At 35.3% G+C, this 20,247-nt stretch overlaps 1 protein-coding gene across 1 annotated transcript in view; it reads right to left on the reverse strand.

Annotated features, from left to right (window-relative positions):
• The window catches only part of MED1 (mediator complex subunit 1), a 35,368-nt gene that overhangs the window by 7,180 nt on the left and 7,941 nt on the right, over window positions 1-20,247 (reverse strand). The window contains exons 6-16 of the mRNA XM_026717487.2: window positions 20,126-20,154; window positions 17,622-17,693; window positions 17,133-17,207; window positions 16,071-16,144; window positions 11,108-11,197; window positions 7,703-7,814; window positions 7,362-7,486; window positions 6,338-6,462; window positions 3,276-3,477; window positions 870-965; window positions 432-537 (exon numbers count right to left, since the gene is read on the reverse strand). Coding sequence (XP_026573272.1) covers window positions 432-537; window positions 870-965; window positions 3,276-3,477; window positions 6,338-6,462; window positions 7,362-7,486; window positions 7,703-7,814; window positions 11,108-11,197; window positions 16,071-16,144; window positions 17,133-17,207; window positions 17,622-17,693; window positions 20,126-20,154 — 1,106 coding nt within the window. The remainder of the gene's footprint in view (window positions 1-431; window positions 538-869; window positions 966-3,275; window positions 3,478-6,337; window positions 6,463-7,361; window positions 7,487-7,702; window positions 7,815-11,107; window positions 11,198-16,070; window positions 16,145-17,132; window positions 17,208-17,621; window positions 17,694-20,125; window positions 20,155-20,247) is intronic.

Consider the following 20,247-nt stretch of genomic DNA (forward strand, 5'->3'; position numbering starts at 1 on the left):
ATGCGTGGGGGGCAGGGGGTGCGCGGAAGACACACATACATGCACAGAGACGCATGGCACGTGGGGAGATCGCACTCGCATATGCAGATACATGGCGTGTGTGGGGTGTGTGTGTGTCATGTGCATGCACAGGGGGGAGCATGCATTGCCTTCTGGTTGCGCATGCACAATTTTCGGCACAGGAACCGAAAAAGGTTAGCCACCACTGTTATATAGCTTTGAAAAAATTAGGCAAAGTAAATTCAGAATAGTGTTGCATAGAGGGAAGCTTTTTTGCTATTGGAGTAGCATCTGAAAAATAGCAGTGTATCAAACAGGAAAATAATAAAGAAGGATTTATGGAGAAAGCTATTTGAATATATCTCTGAATAATCACTTTTATATTTTACTGGTTTCAAGTCTTCAGTTTTCTTTTGTTTAAGCAGACATACCTTTGAACAACCTTTGCAATGAAATCATCTGTACAGATGAGTGCATCAGAAAGCCCTTTATACAATTTGCAGTTCACATGGGTAGAATCTTGTACATCCATTACCACTGAAAGACAGAATTCATAAGCAGAATGTTACTGAAAATTATTCAATTTTCAAACAATGCCAGTTAATTTTTTTATTTGTATCCTGCCTTTATTATTTTTTCAAGTAACTCAAGGCAGCAAACATATCCAACATACCTTCCTCCTCCAATTTCTCCCATAACAACCTTGTGAGATGACTTGAGCCCAAAGTTACCCAGTTGGCTTTTATAGCTAAGGTGGAACTAGAACTCACAGCCACTGCTTTCTAGTCTAGTGCTTTAGCCACTAGACCAAACTGACTCTCAGTTTATACATATATTTTGCCCCAAACCTCCTCCTTCCTGCAACTCACCACAAACTAAGGAGTCATTAACAGGATGCTGAAAAGATACACTGAAGCAGGAGTCAGAAAGGGGGCAGACCTCAAACTGCAGGATGCCAGGGGAATCTGAAAAAAGGACACAACTTTTAATATAGCCAAAAGAAAAGTATTTGTTTTAAGTAGGGATATCAATAAGCCTTTGAAGGTCTAGAGAACACTATTCACTTATAATGGAAGTCAAGGAAATAAGAGACATTAATGTTTTTATTTGCAACTTATTTATGACATGGAAAAATTGATTTGAAGGCAAGGTCAGATAATTTGTTGTCCCCATTAAAAAAACATAGAGAGGTAAACCGGGAGCCTTTAAATTTGATTTAATAGAAGATCTTCCCAAATAGAATTTGTGTTAGGGAATGACAGAACCATATTGCTGACAGAACTTTAACTGGTGTTAACTGTTGTTTGCTTGTTGAGTTCTGAAAACCTGAAAATCTTTGCACTGTTTATTATTTTAATTGACCCTACAATGATTTTTTTTCCTCCCATAGACAGAACTTAGCTAACTAGGATTTAGTGATTTATTCAGGATCACTTATTCCAATGGAACTTATTTCTGAGCATGCACTTTTAGAATTAAATGTTATTTTTTTTCAAATGCTCCTTTCTTTAGAGGTTTGCACATTTATTTATCTCCCTTTCTGATAGGCTGCTTTGTCCCTGGCATAGAACAAAACTGCTTAGTTCAATGATTCATCATAGCTGCCTAAATCATATTTGTTATGTGTTTATAAACTACTATATATTTTATTGCCATTTTTAGGCTTTTATTACTTTGTACTCTGCCTGTTCCTATTGAATTTAGTTGCTCTTGGAAACAATATGCAAATGAAAGTGAAATATATATTTAATCTTGGTAGAAGAAACATTCCTGATGATAAAGAGACGGCTAGTATTTTTAAAAACAATTCTGAAATGAAGTCTCTTTGGGAATGAAAGAGATATCTGTAGGAGTATTGCAACTGTTTTTTCTGCTGTTTGCTCTTATCTGTGATTCTGATTTATGTATTAGCCAAGATCAAGGTCAATGTGAGACTGACAAGAGTTGCAGTGTAAAAATATCCTAACCACCACATGTTGCCATTTGTAACTTAACCTATCTCACAGATTTGCTGCAAGTCTATAGTGAAAAAAAATCTTAAATTCACCAATCTGGATTCCTTGGAGGAGACATAACAAATTCTCCTAATTGTAATTTGATTTCGTTTATCTTACTTTTAATATTTCCTCAAAGTATCTAACATATTCTGTACTCCTTTCATGCCTCTAGCAAAGACATAAACATACTATGTTGGGAGAATACTAATATATTAAATTTAATAGAAAATTAGTTTTAAATTCAACATGGTTGAATTCAAAATCATGACTGAAATTCCTTCTAATAATATTGTCTAAAGGCACGATATCAATACTGTTCTGATCTTACCCAATTTTCTGTAAAAAAGAAATTTTTAGCTACAAAATATATTTAGTTTCATCTGGAAAAAATAACAGTCTAAAAATCGAATTTATGTCTGCTTGTACTAGTATCCTGTACTTTAAAATTTTCAAGTACTTTTGAGTTGCATGTTGCCAAATCAAATCAAACAACCAAATAAAGTCCAATATTGGAACTTGTCTTTCCTTCAGATAGATATACAACCTACTGTAATTCTTGAGACGAAAGATGCGCAGTAGCATGTAAATACAGGTGATACATTACAGGTAGTCCTTGACTTATGCCTACAAGTTAACTAAAATTTCTGTTGTTAAGCAAAACAGTTAAGTGAGTTTTCCCCCATTTTATGATCTTTCGACAGAAGTTTTAGGTGAATTACTGCATTTGTTAGTAACACGGTTAAATGAACTTGACTTCCCCAGACTGACTTTGCTTGTCAGGAGGGCACAAAAGGTGATCACATGACCTTGGGACATTGCAACTGTCATAAATGTGAATCAGGTGTCTGTGTCTGAATTTTGATCAAGTGACCCTGGGGATGCTGCAACAGTTGTAAGTGTGAAAAATAGTCATAAGTCACTTTCTTCAGTGTAGTTATTTATACCTTTGAATTGTTACTAAACAAACTGAAGTAAGTTGAGGACTATCTGTACTGGATATAATAACAGCATCACAACATGTTTATTAGAAATGTATGTTGACTAGCAGAATGACAGATGCAGAAGTAAAGCATACTTGCATCTTCTATTTTGCTGGAACAATCTGTAAAATAAGCAGGCATGATTTTTTAAAGTGGCTTATTAAACAAAAATAATAGTTATGTTTAAATCAGTGTGTGTGTGTGTGCGTGTGTGTTCGTAACTTGACAATGCCAGTAACAAAGGTGCCTTTTAAAAGCTCTTTGGATGCTTCCTTTTTAAAGAAGCAGTAGTACTCACCTTCTTTTAAAACAGTTCGCTTGACACAGCTGCCTATTAGTGTATTGTAGGCCACCTGATGCCTGATCATACTGAGAATGAGAGGCACTCGACTAGGATGGTGGAAAGCAATCTTATTAAGCAGTGTTCCTTGAAGGCTTCGTCCATCTGGCAATGGGGCATCTTTGTTGAGGAAATAACAATGCTGTTGTCCTGGCAAGGCCTGGAATTTGAAATACATGAACATATATACATAAAGCAGGGGGGAATATTACAAAGCAAATGCTTTTATAAGGAGTAGCTTTACAAAGGTGAACTGAATCACCTTTTAAGGCAAATGTTTATTGATTATGTGCCACAAAGTTGTTTCAATTCCTAGTGACAATACAGATAGGGTAGATTTTATCCAGGGGAAAGTTATACTTTTAAAAATATTTATACTGTTTACAATATCTAATATCTGTATGTGTTTACTGGAGTAAAGGAGATGTGTTCCAATAGTGAACTACCAAATCCTGGGATGTATATAGTAACAACCTTTTTGTCCTTTTAATAACATGGGTCAAAATAGTAACAGTGAAAGCATCCTTTCTAAATTCAGCAAATATTCCACTCATATCAATCTCAGCAATCAGTATCAATTATTGGGGATGATTACAAAAATTCTAATTTAAAATTACCCGTAAAAGATGGCAAAAGACTGCTTTAATCCACATATGACCACTTTGTTTAGGCAACCTTACAGAGTTTACTTATGGTATGTTCTTATACAGTACAAGGATAACATTCTGATTTATTACTTTTTATAGACATTTAAAAATAAAATTAATACCTAATATATTAAATTTTAACAGACTCTTCCAGGAAAAAAAATGATATATATAATGCTTTAAATCCAACAGAGTTAAAATGTTTTTTTCTAGGTTTGTCCATGACATAAAGGAATTATTACCCTTTAATTTCCATCCCAGGTAAATAATGTGACATCAAAAAATGATATACTTTTTAATTGTAATTTAGATTGTATACTACTTATTTGGCAAGAAAAAGGCTTATTAAAAAATAAGATTCAACTAAGTATTGTAAACAAAATTTGGCACATTATAAATGAAGAACCAAACATTTTTTTTAAATCTTAAAAGACATCTAAGAGTTACAAGCTTTCGAAATGGCTGTTGACAGAAGTGATAAAGAGAGGACGTTCAAATAAAACCCCCTAAAACAGAAAGTGGAAGATGGTTTATAGAATCCCTTGGAAATTTATAGAAACACAACATAAAAATGCATGGCTTGAATTAAAAAAAAAGATATTGTAGGATAAGTTTTCTTATCTTCATTATGTCAATGTTATATCATAGTATTATAACAAGAAAATGTTATGTCAACAAGAGTGTGATGAAGGAAGAAAAAAAATGTCCTTAACCATTTCTATTTTCTTGTAACTATTCCCATTTGGAAAGCATAGACTATTTTCTCTGTATTGCTGGAGCACTGAAGGTCTTTAAAATGCAGAAATATGTTACAGACCTACTGATCTTTGTTCCCTAGAATAGAAAACCTAATTGGTAACATCTGTAATAGTATGAAACTGAAACTACCATTCAAAGAGGGTAGTGTATATAATGCTCTCTAGATACTTCCCAGGTACATAAAATAGATAATTCTGTAAATTAAGAAAAAAGCAAATAAAATACAAAACAAACTATCACAAAGGTACTTTTTAAAGAGACAACTGGACTTTCTGGTTTTTCTTTGAAGACATTTCCCTTCTCATCCAAGAAGCTTCTTCAAAGAAGTGAAACGTCTTCAAAGAAAAACTAGAAAGTCCAGTTGCCTTTTTGAAAAAGCATCTTTGGGACAACCATGACCTGGATGACTGAGAATCTCCATAGACACAAAACAAACTCTTATCTAAAAAAAAAAAAGGATTTTTCAGATATGCTCTGAACCACCAAAATGGAGGCATTATTATTCTTTCACATAAAATGGACAGTATGATAGAGAAATTCACAATTAGCCCCATATACATCAATGAGAAGAAACCCTACTGAATTCTATGGAGCTTACTCCAAGGTAAGATAATATATGTGGGTATATGCATATTAATTAATTAATTAATCAATCAATCAATCAATTAATTAATTAATATTTATGTAGTGTATATTGGAGGTGGTGTCCCTTTGAGTGCTGTAAAGAACAAAATTTCATTTTAATGTATGCTGATTAGTGTGTATTTAAAGTGACAATAAAGTTATTCTAACACTATTTCTAAATAGGCATATTTAGAATAACTTAAGAAGATTAATTCACAGAATGGTGAAAATAAAAGGAAAAAAGAAAAAGAGAGAAGATAGGAAAAGAAATTAGCCTACAGGTAGTCCCTGGATTATGTCCATTTGTTTAACATCATTCAAAATTATGACTGCACTGAAAAAATGGACTTACAACAGGTCATCAAAGTTATGGCCACTGCAGCATTCCTAGTCATGTGATCAAAACTGAGTGCTTAGTGACTGATCCACATTTAAAATTATTGCAGCATCCTGTGGTCACGTTTTCTTGTCCTGTGCAAAATGCTTACATTTCAACCCCCCCCCCCCCAATCAGCCTACTCCCCCAATCTGTGACCTTGGCCAGCAAGCCTGCAAGATAAGAGGCTGCTGTATTCTGCTGCTGTACACCCATCCACCCCAATGCTATGAAAGGTGGCCAAAAGGGCAGACAGTTTGAAGTCCTAGCTAGCCTAACAACTTCATAGTCCTAGCCTAACAATCACAAGCTGAATTGTCAGAGCTGCCTTTGCTAAGTGCCATAGTTATATGATGTTTTCCTTAACTTTGCTTAGTGATGGAAATTATGGTCCCAATTAGGACTGTAACCTGTAGATTGACTGTACTTGAATCTCAAATCAAAATATGATTTATCAGTTAAATAATAAGGAAATTCTCAGTTTAAAGTTAAAGACATTACATAATAGAACACAACTATATTTATAGCACTATGTATTAACATTGTTCTGGTTTTCAGAAATTCTATACTTAGAACTTGCCTAGTTCATATGTTACTCTCTCTTGATAACTTACAGCATAAAAGCGCATGGTGTGGTGCAATGAACAAGGATCTTCCTCCTCCTCCTTGGATAGCTCAAACTGTGTGATGAGCTCATATAATGGGACATATGTTGGAGGAGTGTCAAACAGCGGGATACCTAGAAATAATAAGAAAATATTATCAGCCCCAGAGATTTAACTAAAGAACAGCTGTTATTACATTGCAGTTGAGGGAATATTGCATTGTTTAGTGCAATTCTGCAATTTCTCCAAGGAGGGAGACTGCATTATGGAATTGCCATAATTATCTTCCCAGACACCACAAATATTTAATACACAAATACATTCCCATTTGGCAATTGGAAGTCAAGGATTGGATCATTACTTACATAATAAAGCCAACCTAAAAATTAACATGGTCCACAGAGAGAATACCACTCTTGGGAGATAAAAAGGTATAATCATCAAAACCTGTGCCTTTCCCCAATCAAATTTTTCCTCATTCATCTCCCAACATGTTAATTAAGTATTTTAGCATAATATCTCTGGTTTGAATTGGAGGCTGAAGGTGTACTTGTATAACTACAGGAGAGCTAAAATAGTTGTGAATAATCAAATTTATATTTTAAAATATATATAAATTTTGTTTTGTCTGCATAGGAAGAAGAAAAAGGGATAAAGTATTGAAAGTAGCTATGGGTAACTTGCAAGGGCAGGGGAAAAGGAGTGGGGAGAGCAAAGAAAAAGACGAAGCATATTTATTACCACAAAACTGTGCAACCTTACTCTGAGATGCTACCCTTTCCCAGACTATGATATATTTCCATGATTATTTATAATGACAAATATACAACATTTTCTTGGCTTAAAAAAATAGAATTTCAGCAGCAGAAATTAGGATTGCTTCTAATTAGGTTCATGGAAAAGTCTTGTGAAAAAGAATAAGAATGCATTTTTAAAAAGCTACTTTGCTGCCATCTAATGACAGAAGGTACCACTGGAAAAAAATCCATCGATGTCCACAAAAGTCTTGCAAGAATTTATCAAACGTTATTACCAGTGCAGTTCTGAAGTTTCTGAATGAAAGCCTGTGAAACAGGAACAGGTTTTGGAAATTTCAAAAAGAAGCAAGCTGGAAAATCAACACTATTAGCACTGGTAACTGAGGAGAATGAGGGTGTCCTGAAAAAAAGAAAAGAAAAAAATATTTGATAATCAGATTGTTTTTAGTGACTGAAGACCAGAGAAGAGATGATTGATTACATGTGTAGGGAAAGAGCATCTTAACTCACTATTTTATTCATTAAAAAGAATATAATGGGAAATGTGCAAAAAAGGGACCAAAATGACCTTGTCCTATAGAACATTAATGAGCATTCAGTGTTGCTTTTTTCTTACCCTTTGTTATCAACAGGGTGAGTCCCCATAATCAGAGGGGCAATTGGAAGTTTATTCATAGTTAAGGTTCCCTCAATTGTAACACATACATTCATGCCTAGGTAACGAGGAACTGAAAGGAAAGGAGAAAAAGGTACAATTTTTCAAACAGTTTAATGCTAGACACTACATAACTTGTGATCAACATAATGCACTGTTATACAGAAAACAGATTTGTGATTCTTTGATAATGGAGGGCATTCTTGAATGAGTAATGACTTTTAACATCCCAAAGGCTGCTGTATACAAATTAAGACCTGCCCACTGCAGGCAAGCTTTAAATCCTATGTTCTCCCATGAACTGGAAGTACAATTTCTTTCTATGGCAGATTCTTGATATATGTTCTTTTACTGGAAGTCAGGAGCATGTACATTTAATAAATAATGCCTTTTTCCTACTTATTCTCAAAGTTTTAAGCATCCTTGGCAAATTTGTAAGGTTGTATGGGATTCTCCAACCCTGCTCTCACAACCCAAGAGTTTATTTAAAACCAAATATTCCAGCTATGTCCTTTCTAGGGTTCTTACTCTGTCAACGATGTCATTTAAAGATATCTATTAGGCTCTGAAAATAGGAACAAATGTCACTGACACACTCCTTCCAGTTTTCAGAGTTTAAGAAAGGGACTCTAACCACAGAACAGTTTCTCATATATTAAAGCATATACATTCTTTTGCTTTAGTATCTGTAACGGAATCAACAATCTACTTGAAGGGAATATGGGCATGGGTAGCAAGAGATGCTGGCAAAATGAACGGCAATGATTTATGTTTGGGCCTTGGCCATTTACTCTTTGATAACTGTCCAAATTAACTTGAAAATTAACTGGCAGCAATTTAACATGTAAGATTATCTCATCTAAGACTTTCTTGGAATGCCAGTATTGTGCTTCATCCAGAGGTGGGATTCAAAAAATTTAGCAACCAGTTCTCTGCCGAGTTGCTGGGTGGGCATGGCCAATGGTGGGCATAGCTTAGCCAGGCTCCTACACCATGGCAGAGGTGGGGGTGCATTTTCATCCTCCCTGGGCTCTGGAGGCTTTCCTCGAGTCTCTGGGAGGGCAAAAACAGCCTCCCTGGGCTCTGGAGGCCCTCTTCCGTAAGACTGTTTTTCGCCCTCCCTGAGCCTCTGTGCGGGCCCTGTACTTACCTGGGATCCAAATCAGGCTGCTTGGGGACTCCTGGGAGGGGAAGGGCCAGCCAAGGATGGATTTCACTGAAACTGCCTTAAAATTAGCTACCAGTTCAGTATGGGTTCACCCAAATTGAGGCAAACTGGTAGCAGCCCACCCCTGGCTCCATCTCAATATAAATCATGTATTTGATACTGAATGAAGAAATTCAAGATCATTTTTAACTTTTAAAGAGGTATCGCTGATTCAAAGTCCTCTCTGGGATTCTGTGTAAAAGATATATTTCAGAAGTTCAATGCATTTGTTTGGTAAGGCAATAACTTGCATTGCAAAGGGGGAAAGATTTTCACAATCTTTGTTCCCCAAATATTTTGGTAGGTGTAATACTGTTTAAGAGATCAATGCATCCCACAGGAGCCTCTATGATTGTCGGTTCAACCTCTGCTTTTGGTGAAAGGTGATTGTGTTTGCATATCCTTCTCATCTTGAATTATGTATTCTTAAGTATCTGCATGTTTTTTCCCCAATAACTAAACATTTTCTCTATCACTTCAATTTAATCCTTTCTCACTTTGTTTATATATTTTTCATTCTCTTTTTCCATCCTCCATGTCACATTTTTTGTTGGAAGACAATGATTTTTCATTTGTACGTACATTTTACTTAATCATTAATAATTTCTCCAGAATAATCCCTTTAGAAAATAATTCATTGCTTACTACTTTTTTGCTCCGTGAACAATTTTAAATGAAATATCAATTTTATATCTGCCTTCTTTTTTATTTTTATTTCAATGCTCCTCCCATTTCAGTGTGTGTGTGTGTGTGTGTGTGTGTGTGTGTGTGTGTTATTCAGCTTTGTTTGGGTATTTTCCCACGTCATTATAGTTATGCTTTTAAAGTTGTAGCAACGTTTCGGCAGAATCTCATCTGCCATCATCAGGCTTCTGTATTGTGTTTGTCCGTGAGTCAGGCTTTACAGCTGTTTCTGTTTTAAATTTGGTGCTAGCCTATTGCTGTACCAGAATGGTTTTTTCTTCATCCTGATTGGTTGGGAGTCTTGGTCTGTGTTTATTGGTCTTGGAGTTTGCTGTGTTCTGCTTGATTGGTGTTTCTAATATCTTCTGTCTGTTTTGTAGCCTTTTTTTGTCTTGATTGGCTGGCAATATTGTGTTTCCTGTATTGGAGGCTTTTAGTGCAGCTTGGCTTCGGGTAAATAGACGGCTATCATTTATTAGGAAGCTAGGTTTCATCTGGGTGCCAGCAGTAGACTAGCACCAAATTTAAAACAGAAAGGGCTGTGAAAGCTTGACTCACAGACAAACACAATACACAAGCCTGATGAAGGCAGATGAGATTCTGCCGAAATGTCTCTACAACTTTAAAAGCACAACTGTAATGATGTGGGAAAATACCCGAACAAAGCTGAATACCATACATATAAATACTTGCGAAAACTTAAGGTATATGGATGTGTCCTCTTGTCAAATTGCATTGGCAAAGGGTTACAATATAGTTATTGGGTTAGTTATTGGGTTGCTGCAATCAAAACACCATGGACTTATAAATCCTGGAAGTTCTATTAAATTTTGTACACTTTATAAATGTGATTAAAGATTTATGTTTTTTCTTTGCTAGACTATGAGCAAGCAGAGTTATTCTAGTTATTCTGAAAATCAGAAATGAGTTGGAACAAGTTATCTCTATGAAGAAAGCACAGCACTTCAGGCTATTTCTCAGGTTGAGGATATATCTGTGATCCAGGTAGCACAGTCATTTCACAGTCCCATCACTTAGACCAGGTGTGTCCAACCCATCTCCCATGGCCCAAGTGCAACCCTGGTCAGCTAGCAATGTGGCCCCACAAGATCATAAACTATATGGTTTATATACATTAACTGTATTATAGACTGTATATGTGGCCCAAGACAATTCCTCTTCACCCAGTGTGCCCAGGCAAGTCAAAAGATTGGACACCCATAATTTAAGCTTTGAGTTTCATAATGCATTAATTTTATCAATAATTATCACATAATGGCTGCAAGAGGCCTCTACAAGTTTTTTTATTTGAATTCTTTACTTTAGCTATTCTTTATTAAATATGCATACCTAAGTGTTAATCTGCCTTACTGCTATTAAGGATATTCAAAGAGATTTAAGACAATCCAGCATCCTAGAATGCCCAATTCAGATAATCAGTGCATGATGGCCAATACTATGCAAGAATAACATACCATTATTCTCATTCAGAATGATGGGAGCTCCAGTGCCTTCTTCAAATAAATCATAAGGAGAAACATAATACTTCAGATTCATCAGGTGACCTGAAATAAGCAGGTTTTTTTAATGGAAAAATAAGAATAGAAGAGTAAAAAAACAAGTAAGAAGAATAAAAAAAATCAAGTCTAAATGTTGATCTGAATATATAAGTTAATCTGTTCAATTAGTGCAAGGATCTCCAAACTGGCTGGGGAATTCTGGGAGTTGAAGTCCATATGTCTTAAAGTGGCCAGATTTGAAGACCCCTGAATTAAAGTTATTTATTAAATTTCCATCTCAATTAATGACTCAATTCCAAAAACTATAAAAACAATAAAAATAAAAAGCATTTAAAACAATAAGTTATTATTTTATTTATTTAAAATGTGATTTGATTTATGCATTTAGCTTACCCAGCAGTTATTCAATACTTTGGAACTAAAGGTGAAAAAATGATTTGAAAATTGAAACGTAATACTGTCTGTCTTTCTTTGAGAGCTGGGTTGCATGCATGTTTAATAGTATTAATATTACTATAGTTATTCTTGCAGTTAGCCAGATATGTACAGTTGGATTTGGGATTTCCCAAGGACTGGGTTAGGCAGATGTTGTTTGATGATGTTAAAGATATTGTCGCAGGATGCAAGCTGTTTCAAGTAAAACTATCTTTTGCAATTGGCTGGTAATGATTTTGTCGATGCTGTTGGTGTTCAAGTAGTGTTCCAGTTAATTTTATTACTTTCTTCTTCATTTTACTTCTATTTGCAGATCTTTATATTATTTTAGGATTTTTTGCAGTTCTTTCTTTCTCTTCTGTTCTGCTGTCTCCAGGTACTGCTCTGCTCATTATCCAGATTACTATTATTGTTAATCCTAGGATCCTGCAGCTGCTGGAACCCCAAAAACCAGTGTATTTGGCTGTAGGCAGGAATTACATTTGTACCAGATTGAAAGTTTTTTATTGTTGTCAGAAAAGGAATTTGTTCTGGGGAAGAAATTAGCAAGCTAAAGATGGCTCCATGCAAAGGAGAACTGAAAATCAGGACAGAATGAAGAGGCCGTGACTAGACCAGGTCTTTGATAGTATTTTCCATATAAGGAGAGGATTTGAGATTGCTCACAAGTCAGCTGCTTCTTGTGAAGACCAACAGATAGTGGACTCTGGCAGATTTTGAGGTCTCAGAATGAGGGAATAAGCATCTCAGCAAAACTCAGTTAATACCTTGAAAGGACAAGTTCATATACTTCCTTTTCTAATCACTTTTGAAAATTGCTTGTTAACTAATTTGCATCTATTAGCAACCCTGGGATAAATTCATTTCATTATACTGGGTAAGCTTACTGCAATCCTTGACAAAAGAAATTTTAACCATAAGTTTAAGAATTTAATTATTTTTCTTTGAATAAATAGCAAAAGAATAATTAGACTATTATTTTGGAAAGTGACAAATGTATTAAAAGTCCAGATAAATTTGAAAATAAGATTTTGGAATTAATTATAAAGAATCCTTCCTGTGGAAAAATGCTTTGGTTTGATTTGTTTTTACAAAAAAAGCATAATAGTTTATAAATTAGACACCAGAGGAAAATAAATACCATAATAAAAGGACCAAACCTCTAAAACTTAACTTACAATTACAGAATTAAACAACTATTTTAAAATTGGACATACTGAAGGATATGTTTGAACAATGGACTCACAATTTAATTTTAATAGTGTCTTCAAATATAGCTAGATCAGTGGTGGCAAACCTGTTTTGGCTCCTATGCCGATAATTGCGTGTGCGCGCTCGTGTGCCAGCACCCAGAAGGCAATGTGTGCTGGCCCCACCCCACCTTCGCATGCCGCATGTCTGCACATACGCATGTGATCCCCTTGCCGCGCACCTGCGTGTTCAATTCCCCCGCTGTGCACCATGCATCTCTGTGCCTGCGTGCATGATTCCCCATCATGTGCCATGTGTCTGCACATGCAATCACTCATCTCTGCGCATGTGCACGTGTCTCCCGCACACGTGCACCAAATACTCAACAATCAGCTGTCAGGAGGTGGCAGCACGCATGCATGCGCAGTGGGGCTCTTCCAGGTGAGCTCTCGTGTGCCAGGGGAAATGGCTCTGCATGCCACTTCCAGCACATGTGCCATAGGTTCGCCATCACAGAGCTAGATAGTATTAAAAACCTTATGCAAGAGCAACAAGTTCTACTTAACAAGATCAAGAATGAGTTGAAAGTGGATTAAAAAATGACATGCTGCAGGAATGACAGGGAAAAAGATGTTACACTGGATATATAAAAGAAATGAGCTAGTCTTAATAATTAAAAGAGATATACAAACACAAACCAAGAGAGTAATTTGGTGAATTTTATTATATTGTTTGTACAAAAGGCTTGTTAAAATTTTGAACTTGTGAGAAAACATAGAGAAAAAAAATGAAAAGAAATCAAGTTGTACAACTTTATTTGAAGGGACTAAAGACCAGAGTTGTTAAAAGTAAAAGGAAATGATATAAAGTTGGTTTGTTTGATCAAGGTTAAAATAGATGTTGTTATTTCTGGTAAACCTTTTAATGGACTTTTGCTGACAATAAGACTAGAATGATGAAGCTTTATGAATTCATTTAAGACTGCAAAATAATTTTCTCGAATGTACAGGTTGATTATAATATGCACTTTATGTGCATTTTTTATAATATTTTTGCTGAACTAGCAGTTTTTGAGATCCGTATTTTACCTGTAATGCACTACGGATTCAACTGCATTGGCTGAGCTAAGCAAGGCTGGCAGTCAGAGCAGAGTCCGCAATTGTCTACGGCTTTATTCCGAGCTCTCCTCGTTGGAGGGTCCCAATCAGGACCGGAACCATCTTGTAGGGGTGATGAAGAAAGGGGGACTGCCTGGCAGGTCAAGGGGAGCCGCATCTCCTCTCCCCAGTAAGGAAAACCCCCTCCAAAGATGAGCTGCAGCGATAGCCTAAAATGGCTACCATAAAAACGGGAGGCAGTCTGGAAAACTAAGACTGTGCTGGAGCGGAGAAGCAGTGAATGGTGTGCGGACTGGGTGATAATACTGCAAATTTTAAGGTAACCCCGATAAAACAAACAGAAAAGAATTCTCATAAAGAATTGTGTTAGCTGCGATTGGAAAGTGAGAAAACTGGAAAACGCAAGGAATTTACTTTTTTGGGAAAAGAAAAAAATTAAAACAGAAACAACTCAGAAGAAAACTTTTACAAAAAAAGAACATAAAATTGGAACTGGTGATTGGACAGGATTTGGCATGAAAAAGGCATTATTTAAAATGCTGAAATTTATTATTTAAAAAAGAAAATAACAGCTAATATTTGGAAAATTGGCAAAGTTAATAAAAGTTTAAAGAAATGTGGGGGGGAGAGGGAAGGGTGGAAAGTGAAAACTGGATTAATATTGCCATCTATTGACAAAAGAAAAATCCTGCAGATCCCTTTAAGCTAAAGACTTAACTAAAGTGTGAATTTAAAAGGAATTTAAAGTGTGAATTTAAAAGACCCCAGTAAGTTGAAATATTAAAACCAAACAGCGAAGGAATATATGAAGATATTACCCCTGGAACTATTGGTTATTTTATCTTGGAACTCTTTAAAAAGTAATAGACTTATTAAAATTGGGAAATAAAGACTTGAGAACATCGACTTTAAAAATTAAAGAAAGATGCTGGTTTAAATAAAATAAAAACTACAGGACAATCAGGTAATTGGATACAACAAGCAAAATAAAGATGAGTGAAATATGTAAAGAAAGAAGGTTGGAATTGCAACCTGCAAATGAAATGATGAATAGAATTTTGGACTTATGTACTAAAATACAGAGCACAGAGGAAAATCCAGAATGGCGATGCAAGCAACAGAATACAGAAGGGGGAGGAGTTAGATAAAAGAGAAGCCAGCAAAACAAACCAAAGGAAACAACAAACAACACAAAAGAACAAAAAGGAAATTAAATCTAAGATGTTAATGATTGATGTAATAAAGGGAGAACAATTTGAAAGTTAAACAACAGGAAAGGAAATTACAGAAAGATCAGGAGAGGATGGGGAAAAAATTGATAACTATTAAAAAAAAAACCCAGTAGAAAATAATAGAGAAAGGAGGAACGACTAAGAGAAAGGGCCAAAACATGATAGAGAATGGAAAGCAAGCTAAGAGATGAACTAGCATAGTAAAGAGTGTTTGAGATGATGGTTAAAGATGGAAATGATGGGGATTCCACATGAAGGGGTATTTTAGTAGTTAAAATATATAAATATAGATTTTGAGGAATTTGGAATTAATAATTTCTTATAGAAATATTATTAAAGATATATAGATAACAATCATAAGAATAAGGAGTAACAATTTAATTGGAACAGTTATGAAAATAATATCTTAGGAGTATTATATAAGTGTCTATGGAAGATGTAAGAAATTAATATGTAATATGGGGAAGGAAATATGTGGAATCTGACAGAGAACACACACATATATTATATGACAGTATTTTTAATGGATAATATAATTTGTTACTTATCTGTATAAGATAATGAGGTATGTGAACATAAGCATAGGGTAATAGAAAAAATGATTATATTGTTATTAATTTATATAATTGGCCAAATGAAAATAAGATGGAAAATATAAAATTTGTGTAAATGTGATGAAGTTAGAGGGAAGGGTGTGCATGAAACAGATATATATGTATAACGATGGCAAAAGTAATATTAAAAGGGGGATAAAATATTTGATAATATAAGAACAAAATTAGGTAATAGTAATTTCACAATTTGTTTTAAATAATCAGGAATCAACCATTTTGGAAATTATTTACAAAAAGAATCATTGCACCATTAATTGGTTTATATTTGTCTATCTACCTACTTAATTTATATAAAATAGAAAATGACTAGTAAAAAAACACTTCCTACCACCACTTCTAGGAGTGAGATAGCCCACACTGCCATGGAGAATTTTGTCCAAGGGGTTTGCATTTGTGGCTTGCCTATAAGCAGATAGAAAACAAAAACAAATTTCTAGGCATTCATGATACAAAAGACATATCATAAGTATATTCAATCAGAAATTAATTCTGTAAAATTCAATAATATAAATTTGGACAAGACTACAATCTAATCCTTTAAATGAGATCCTCTCCTCCCCTGCCATGAAATCTATGTGGATAAACAGTCAGGATCATTGGATATCTATTACTGAATTTGGGAAACACAGTTCAGTTTTGTTCCAGCAACTGTTTTCTTAATTTCACACATCCCCTATTCAAAGTTTTGGAACTCATCTTTTAAACCATGTTTAGAATCTTAGATCTATCATACATATACAGTTATTTAAATTATTATATATATAGTAAAAATAATAACCAAAAATTACAACTACAATAAATCTAACACAACAGGATAAGAAACTAACATTATAAAGAGGAAAGGAAAAAAATTTGGCAAAATATGTAGTATGTTGACAAACTTTCAAGTTATAGTAAACTGGCATTTGCAATCTTCTAAACTCAGTTCTTTCTAACAGCAATCACAATGGATGAAGTGGCAGCTTTTTTGGATATTTCTATGGACTGATTTGCTAACAAAAATATTTTTTCTCTTCAGATCAATAACTCTTCAGGTTAAGAGAAGAGTTCTGGTTTAATTGAAACACTGTGTAGAGTATAAAGGTCAGCATAATAAAGACATGAGATATGATCTCTATAGCCTTGTCTAAATACAGATGTAGGCACTCCATCTTCCTCCATTACCATCAAAGGTAAAAGGCTGAAACTTTTAAAAAGTGAACACGCTCCTATGCAGAACAGAAAGAACATTGGTGAAACAACATGATGCACAAATATTTTATTTATCTATTGTTCAAATAGGATTAAAGCCAGTTCTTTCTCAGGCCACCTGCACTCCCTGGGTACTTTTTTTCTTTTTTTAAAAAAATTAGAACTAAATCCTGGGTTCATTGTGGTAAACTGTTCTTACCAATACATTCCTGCCATCTTTGAAAGATCAAGCTCCAAGGATTGTAGAGCCAAATACATTTTAGTTTTCAATTTGCTGAAAGGAAAAGAAAAACTTGTTTTAAACATTTTATACAAAAAAAGAAATTCCCCACTCTATAAGAATTAGCTAAAGATTTTAGAATCAAACAATGCTTTCAATTCTCTGTAAAAGAGAAGATGCTCTACAATGTTTTAGAACGTTAAAACACCTCCCATAATGTGTAATGCCATGTTTGCAATCTGTTCTTAGTTGCTTAGGTGGGATTGATGTTACAGAAATTAGATAAGTAAATCAATTTTATATCCAGTGTTCTGCAATTCTCCCTCTCCTGATATTGTGTTATCCCTTGCTGCAGTCAGTCTCAGTTGACTCATGACAGAATAGGATAATTATTTATAAAACAACTTGTAACACAAAAACTGCTTTCTATTTCTCCATTAAGAAACTATGATTTAATGGAATACTTACTTGTCACCTGGCACTTTATATAGATTAACAAGACCCTTAAGATGCTTGGAAAATTCATTGAAGTTTCTCTCTCTAGGAAAGAAGAAAATCCTTTGAAGCCAGCATTCTATTTAGAATATTTGTAAGGAGGAAGGGGAGAAGTGACCGTTTTGATATTGCCGTGTAGCATCCTGCTTGGAACAATTATACCCTTAATGTGCATTGTATACTTTTCAGAGATACCCTTATATCACCCATCAATCTTTCTGGATTGTTTTTTACTTCTGTAGTAGAGGATTCTTGATGTGTTTCTCAAAGCCTTAATTTCTAACCTTCAAAAAGAAACAAACATTTATAAAGAATAATACAAGAAATAAAGACATTTTCATAACTCTACATCCTTGAAGGACATAACATCCTGTTAGAATGCAGAATTAAGATAGTCTTCAGTTTCTTCTTTCAAATGTCTCTATTTTAAATACCTAATTAATATTTCCAGCCCATACTGTACAATTATTCAGTTCTATCTATCTCATTCACAGCATAAACCTTTTTTAAGTCTATCAATTTTTCATTACAATTTCCTATTCACTCTTAATAATTCTGTGAAATACTACAGTGGAGGTCACATTTGCCTGAACAAGGCCATGGTACCCATCAGCACAGCTTTGGAGCCATAGGAAATCTGACTGCTGGCCAGTCTTAAAGGCAAATAAACTAGTCTGCATTAGCTAGCTCATTGTTTGATTATCTGACTGACAGGGACAAAATCACTGGTTTGCTGTTGTTAATGAGAGAAATTTGCAGAAAACTATTGGAAAGGAATGGAGACTGTTTGTGTATAAATAAAGGTTTTGAAAAGATTGCCCCAGGGGTGGGATTCTACCAGTTCTCACCTATTCACTAGAACCAGTTGTTAACATTCTAAGCCAGCGGTCGCCAACCGGTGGGCCATGAGAAAATTTTGGTGGGCCGCAGAGATATCTCACCCCCAGAGCAGCCCCCCAAAGCAATTAATCCAGGGTGCACAGAAACACAAGGCTGCTCAGCCCACATGGCCCGCGGGAACCCTCCCCACCTACTCAATCCTTACCCATCAAACTTGTCTGCCAAGTTGCTATTTTTCCTTTTTCCAATCATCATCTGTGCTGCTGTGGTGGGAGATTTAGATTAGCTAGGAGGCAGGAAATGGCTGGATTTCTTGCTTTCTAGCTAAGCACAGCCGAACCTGCCTTAGGACTGAAGGTTTCCTTGCAAGAAAATTCAGTGCAGACTCACGGCAAGCAAATTTGAGAGACTGAGCTAGCCAATGGCAGATAGATAGATAACTGAATGATTCTGTGAACAACTCAATCTGCCTGCTTTGCCTGATTTTGGGTAAAAGTTGCTCTTTTTTAAAAATAAAAAATTCAATATTTACATGCATGGTGTGTTGTGAGTTAATTTTATGAGTTTGCTTGCAAGCAAATTTCATGTGACAGACTGAGTAGCCAATGGCAGATAGATAGATCTCTGAATGAATCTGTGATTCTGTGAGCAACTCAATCTGCCTGCTTTGCCTGATTTTGGGTAAAAGTTGCTCTTTTTTAATAAAAAATGCAATATTTATATAAATATTTATAATATTTACACAAGCTATGCCCAGCCAGTCACATGACCCCCAAGCCAAACCCACAAATTAGGCCACGCCCACAGACCCGGTTAGCAGTCCCTGGGATCTAAAATTATGAGTTTGGTGGTCCCTGAGGTCCAAAAGGTTGGTGACCCCTGTTCTATGCAGTTCGGAGAACCAGTTGCTAAAAGAAATTACTGGCCTAATCCTGTAAGGAAGGCAGGAAGGAAACATTCTGGTGTTGCTTACAGAAACTGCCTCTCTGTTAACCCTTATTACATTCTTGGCAGGACTAGATTTCCTGTCTCAGGAACGTCTCTGGAGTTTTTTTCCCCTCCTTTGCTGGTACTTTGCTTGTGTGGAATGTTCGTTCAAAGTTACAATGGCACTGAAAGAAGTGACTTACTACCATTTTTCATGCTTATGACTGTTGCAGCATCCCCACAGTCATGAGAGGCCAGGTGAGGAGAATGCGTGCCTCGATGTGAGTGATATTAAATTTCATCAAATTTCATCAAGACCTTATACATACTTATACTTGCTAGTAATTTACTCAATACTTCATCAATTCCTTGATTTATACCAAACACCCAGCCAATAACATGACCACCAAGCCATGTCCACCACCTAAGCTACGGCCACAGAACCAGTTGTTAAAAAATTTGAAGCTCACCCCTGGATTGCCCTCATATTTAGTATAAGCTGTATAACCTTTCCTTATGGTGCCCTAAAGGATTACAGCATGAACAAACCTGGGTATTTTAAAAGATTAACCCAGAAGTTGGAGAAGGCCAACTGATAAACCTGAGAGCTGAGATCAAAAAGCAGTTGATAAAACGATAATTCAGCTGTTAGAAAACATACAGCTAGGAAAGGATGATATAGCCAGTGAATAAAAGAACACAGTACTGACCTTAGATTCTGTACCAGCTCTGGGCAGCTCTGTAGTGGGGGGGAAAGGATAACATATAAACTACAAATTATTGGGAATACAATAGCATTTCCTTAAAGCAAAATAAATCACATAAAGATTAA

This window comes from Pseudonaja textilis, chromosome Z, assembly GCF_049901715.1.
Source record: "Pseudonaja textilis isolate UNSWEBS1 chromosome Z, rPseTex1.2, whole genome shotgun sequence".
Classification (NCBI taxonomy): Eukaryota; Metazoa; Chordata; class Lepidosauria; order Squamata; family Elapidae; genus Pseudonaja; species Pseudonaja textilis.